Below are 5,939 nucleotides of genomic sequence, written 5' to 3'. Positions count from 1 at the left end.
ACTATGAAATATGATGACCATCAATCTTTCATCTCCAATGGTGTGCAAAAACTCTACCGCATTCGAATGCACGAACAACCCTTCATTTCACGGAGTACATCTGGCTTGTGTAATTACTACTGTACTGAGGTTCGTTGGCCAGTGTAAGGCTGGTCATAGTGGGAGTAACATAGCTAGTTCTAGGTCATCGATTTGAGGAATTAAATATGTGTTATATGTCATGAAAAGTATATCACCAAATTTCTACACGGATGTAGTTCCTAAATATATATTTTTTGTCACATATAATACATATTTAGATAGTTAAATCGTCAACCTAGAATTACGCGAATGACTTATTCACTCAGACGAGGTAGTAATATAGATGCCACATAAGCACAAATAATGATGTGTCAACTAGTTAATGAGGAGAAAGACAAATAGAGTAACATAATATGTTACCATCACATAGCGCTTCCCAATGTATAATGAGTCTACAAAGTAATTAATAAAGACATGTATATTACCACACCTATGACATTACCCACTAGAAGGTACTCCCTCCGGTCCTCTATTCTCTGCGTGTAACTTGAATCACGCATACCAAGGATAGCTGCCCTCGTTTTTTTCTGGACAAAACTACCCTTGCGTAGATGCTACATGCATGGATTAAATTTAAAAGCTGGGTTATTATAACCGTGCATGCAGCTGATTGGCTCTCCTCATGTCCCTCCCTGCATGCGCGCACACCTTCCTAGTTTTTCTGCATGCAACAATTTTCTCTCTGCGCATGGAAGGGAAGTAGACCAATACAGGCGTGGGAGACGAGTAAATTAGGGAGATGAATTAACTGCACGCACTGCATGCGAAGCGAGTTATTAGGGGCAGATTTGGTAAAGATCGCCAGAAGAGAGGAATGCGCAGACCATATGGGGAAAAACGGAAAAAAGTCATGCGCAAAGAAAAAAGGACCGAAGGGAGTAATAACATAGACTAGTAAGTTACTCTCCACTATGACTAGCCTAAACTTCTTCAGCTTCCGAAGTTACTACTACTACCTCGTACTCCTAGCTATAGCTAGTTTCCAGCCTACGGCCCTCTCGCCTTCCTCCAATACGCGTTTAAGAGCAAGTACAATAGTCCTACTAAGCAGGCTATAAGGGATTCCACATCAGCAATATTCTGAGCTGGAGGAGAGTTAAGACAGGAGAGAGAAGGTAGCGAGCGCTTCGTCAAGCACCCGGCTACAACACAAGACGCGAGAAAGTTCCGCCTGCTTGCAGCCCGAAGCAAGCGCTAGTGCTGCCGTTTTCTGTTCCCAGCGTCCCGCTGTCCAATGAACAGCGTTTTGCATGCATGCAAACATTGATTACTTTAACTATCCAGCAGCGCGTATAGAGCCAGTCTTAGACCCCTTCCAATGCTCCACCTTGTACAGGTGCTAAGCTTTTCACGTAGGCAAAAAATCTGATGTGGCAAGTTATTTAAGAGGAGAGAGATGAGTGTGGTGACCCCAGGAAGAAACAGTGCTAAGCGCGTGAACCTAGGCAAAACATTTAAATGAAGGAAGCCCACCAATACATGAAGAGATTTAGTTGCTAAATCATTAAATAAAGCAAGCTTAGCAACCATTAGCTAAGCACCTATGCATTGGGGAGTATAGTTGCTAAGCTATTTAATGTGCTTAGCACCTCATCTAAGCACCCATGTATTGGCAGCAGCCTTATTGCATGAGATTTCTTTTATGAAGGCTACTGCTGACATGGAGCTCGTATACAGCCAGTAGCCGGCGCTTCTATTAACCATGCTCTAAATAGAACACTGCAATTCCCAAGCGTCACGCTATTCCTTTTCCTCTGCCACTTTTGTCGCGTGGAGATGGCAGCAGGCGCGAAGGCCGACGGGCCGGCGATCGGCATCGACCTCGGGACGACCTACGCCTGCGTGGCCGTGTGGCGGCCAGTGCACCAACGCGTGGAGGTCATCGCTAACGACCAGGGCAACCTCACCACGCCGTCCTGCGTCGCCTTCACCGACACCTGGCGGCTCATCGGCGACGCGGCCATGAACCCCGTCAACACCGTCTTCGGTGAGAAGAGAACTATCAACTGATTGCCACCTAAGAATTTTTCCTCTTTTTAGTGATAACTATTCTGTTCTTTAATTAAGTTTCTCAGGGTCGTTGGTTTGTGCGAGGGCGTTTTGTGCGTGTGTTACATATATTTATTTATTGATTATTGAGATGATGGAGATGCATGCCCAAAGCCTTAGATTCCTGACATCTCTTATATTCCTCAGTTGCCAAATGCTTACTCAGCTAGCTACTCGATTCCAGCATCTTTTCTTCCGGGCTTATTCATATTGGTCTGTCCCTTTTTTTTTTTTTTGAAACGGAGGCAAAATTATTTGCCTCATCGATTAATTAAGAAGAAGAGAATTGCCCGGTTAATTTACGAAAAACCGGACGAAAACCGTGTCTGTCCCATTTATTATTTAGTCACCCTAAGAACCCTAGATAATGCTACCACGTTGTAAAACCTTCCAACTCACAAGCACTAAGAACCTCTTTAAGAGCAGGATACTAAAAAGTGTAGATTCAATTCACATGTCCATTCAACCCTATGTGATTAAACTTGTGCAAAATGTTGTTTGATTACAGCATAGAAAAACACAAAAAACAATAAGTTTTAAGTCAGTGGAAAACTTTTGGTGAAATATACTACAAACTAATACTCCCTCCGTCCCAAAATAAGTGTCAGAGCTAGTACAAGTTGAGATACTTATTTTGGGATGGAGGGAGTATTTAGTAAAAACAACCTGCATGATGCATTTTTTAAAATCACACAACCACATAAAAAGTAACAGGAATCCAAATGTCCTAATGAAAAATCTTGCAATCAATGCGGTCGTGACAGCATTTGTATGGAGGATATTGGGGCTTAATTTTCAGATATTTATATATGTGTGACATTGTGGAATTTCCCTAGTTAATTCTAAGGAAAATATTCTTTAGACTTTAAACAAATAGTTTTTGGCTGAAACAAATGGATTTTTAACTGAAATTGCTTTCTTTTAATAATTACCTTCAATTTTGGCCAACCGAAATAATTTTGGTGGATATACACATTCTAACAGCACTATATTTTTGGTTAGGTGGTGTCTAGAGAAGGCTCTCGCAAGCTATCAAAGGTCCATAGGAATTTCTATAATATCAATATTTCACTGTAATTGTCAAATATTTATATCACAAAAAATGATATGTACCTACGACGTTACACTATAATTACACCAAGAAAAACATTTCAATATAATTATTTATACATTTTAAACTGAGAAATGTTTTCATTCCTTAAATCTTAACCCCACCTAGATTATAAACTGCATGTAGCAACTTATATCTCTAGTTATTTATTTATAGTGAAGGAAACCTATTTTCTCTGCGATAACTAAAACTTTCTAATTACATAGCTTTAAACTATAAAAGTTAGACAGTATAATTAGTTAAGCATATACCCATGGAAGCTCATACATTTCTGACATGCAACAATTGAGTAGCTTAATTTTCTATAGGCATCCAGAAGAATGTATTTTAGTGCACAAATTATTGCTGACAATATATCCAAGAAGAATTTTTGCACAATTACATATTTAATTAGTGATCAACCATGTCACAAGACAATAGACATTAACTTTGCATTTGTGATGTGGGCCTGTTTTGTGGAAATGTTCTGGGAACCTGGTATATTTGTCATATTACTGATTTGTACTTTGTAATAGTCAGGTGGTCAATAATATATGTGCTCTGTGATGTAGCTGGTGCTTAAATTTGCAATGAAGTGAAGTTAGTCTTTTGGGTCTTCAGTTTTCTTGATATACCTCTAGCTTTGCGAAATGTACTATATAATGAAACTACTGCATCATTTTTTCTTCTTCAGACGCGAAACGACTGATTGGTCGACGGTTCAGCGAAGAGTGTGTGCAAAGAGATATGAAGTTGTGGCCATTCAAAGTCATTTCAGGCAACAGTGATCGGCCGATGATTGCGGTGAAGTATAAGGGTGAGGAGAGGCAGTTCACAGCCGAAGAAATATCCTCCATGGTTCTTGTCAAGATGAGGGAGACAGCCGAGGCCTACCTCGACATCGCCGTAAAGAATGCTGTTATCACCGTCCCAGTCTACTTCAACGACTCGCAGCGCCAGGCCACCCTCGATGCCGGTCTCATTGCTGGCCTCAACGTCACACGCATCATCAACGAGCCCTCGGCCGCCGCCATCGCCTACGGTCTTGACAACACGTCCGTTAGTGGTGATGGGAAGACGGTGCTCATATTTGATTTTGGTGGTGGTACCTTGGATATCTCTGTCATAAACATTGACAAAGGCACATTTGCGGTCAAGGCCACGTCTGGTGACACCCACCTTGGCGGGGAGGATCTCAACAACAGAATGGTGGAACACTTTCTGCAGGAATTCTTGAAGAAACACAAGAGTGACATCAGTGGCAGTCCGAGGGCTCTGATGCGACTTAAGACGGCCTGCGAGAGGGCCAAGAGGATGCTGTCTTCTACGGCGCAGGCCAAGTTTGAGATCGACTCGCTCCATGATGGCATTGACTACTATGTATCCATCACTCGCGCCCTGTTCGAGGAGCTCAACATGGATCTCTTCCGCAAGTGCATTGAGCATGTGGAGAAGTGCCTCGGTGACGCCAAGATGGACAAGTCACAGATCCACGACGTTGTGCTCGTCGGCGGCTCCACCAAGATCCCAAAGGTGCAGCAGATGCTGCAGGAATTCTTTGACGGGAAGAAGCTCTGCAACAGAATCAATCCTGACGAGGCTGTCGCCTATGGTGCTGCTATTCAAGCCGCCATCCTCAGCGGCGAGCACAGCCAGAAGGTGAAGAACTTTCGCCTGCTTGACGTCACGCCGCTATCGCTCGGGATAGAGGTAGTAGGCGATATCATGTCCGTGGTGATACCCAGGAACACTACCATCCCCGTTAGAATGGAGAAGGATTACACGACCAGCGTTGACAACCAGACCACCGTGCGCTTCTCGGTGTACGAGGGTGAAGGAGGGTTGATCAAGGATAACAATCTGCTCGGGATGTTTGACCTCACTGGTGTCCCTCCGGCACCGAGGGGCGTGCCATCATTCAATGTGACATTCGAAATCGAAGCAAACGGCGTCCTGAAGGTGTTAGCGGAGGACAGGGCGAATGGAAACAAGAACAGCATCACCATCACCAACGGCAAGGGTGGGCTGACCAGGAAGGAGATTTATCGGATGGTGCATGATGCCCACAAGTACAAATCCGAGGACAAGATGGAAATAGAGAAAGCGAACAAGAAACGCGGATGGCCAACTACTCCTGCAACTACTCTGATACTTCTTGCATTGCCCATATGCGTGGCCCTCGTTTGTGTTTCGTTTTTTTCCTGAGCCGTGTTTATCTGGTGACCGTGATTAATCGTCGATATCAATCTGGTGTCTAGTACTATTTGTTTGAAACTTTGAGTCAACAAGAAAGTTGTGTATCTGAAATGTTCATAACATGGTTTGGTGTAAGCCTATCGCAAACTGAACGTCATCGTATAACTAGTAGAAACAATTATTTACATATGCAGTGGTTTGTCTGATTTGCAGCAACGGTACACATAAACCAAACTGGGGTAGTGCAGAGTCGTAAGAATTTACTGATGCATCTAGATACTAAACTTGTTTCATACTTTCAATAAGAGGCAAGTTAGGGGCACTTTCCTCTAAGTGGTGTTCTCAAGTTGGACTACCGCTTTGTTAAAAAAAAAAGTTGGACTACCGCATCTATGGGTGCTAAGGACACCTCCAACGCCGACCCGCAAACACCCCGCATGTGTCCGGACAGCGAAAGCCATCCAACACGGGCCTGTATCGCACGCAGTGCGGTCCGGATGAGATTTCTCCTACCAACCGGAGA

General features: G+C 43.4%; 1 protein-coding gene across 1 annotated transcript in view; it reads left to right on the top strand.

Moving 5' to 3' along the window:
* The first annotated feature begins 1,869 nt into the window (after window positions 1-1,869).
* Window positions 1,870-5,939, top strand: part of LOC119321396 (heat shock cognate 70 kDa protein-like) — a 5,138-nt gene continuing 1,068 nt past the window's right edge. The window contains exons 1-2 of the mRNA XM_037595091.1: window positions 1,870-2,068; window positions 3,915-5,401. Coding sequence (XP_037450988.1) covers window positions 2,044-2,068; window positions 3,915-5,401 — 1,512 coding nt within the window. The 5' untranslated portion in view covers window positions 1,870-2,043. The remainder of the gene's footprint in view (window positions 2,069-3,914; window positions 5,402-5,939) is intronic.

The sequence above is a fragment of the Triticum dicoccoides genome, chromosome 6B, assembly GCF_002162155.2.
Source record: "Triticum dicoccoides isolate Atlit2015 ecotype Zavitan chromosome 6B, WEW_v2.0, whole genome shotgun sequence".
Lineage (NCBI taxonomy): Eukaryota > Viridiplantae > Streptophyta > Magnoliopsida > Poales > Poaceae > Triticum > Triticum dicoccoides.
Note: the sequence above shows the minus strand (reverse complement) of the source record. Positions and strands in the feature narration are given on the sequence as shown.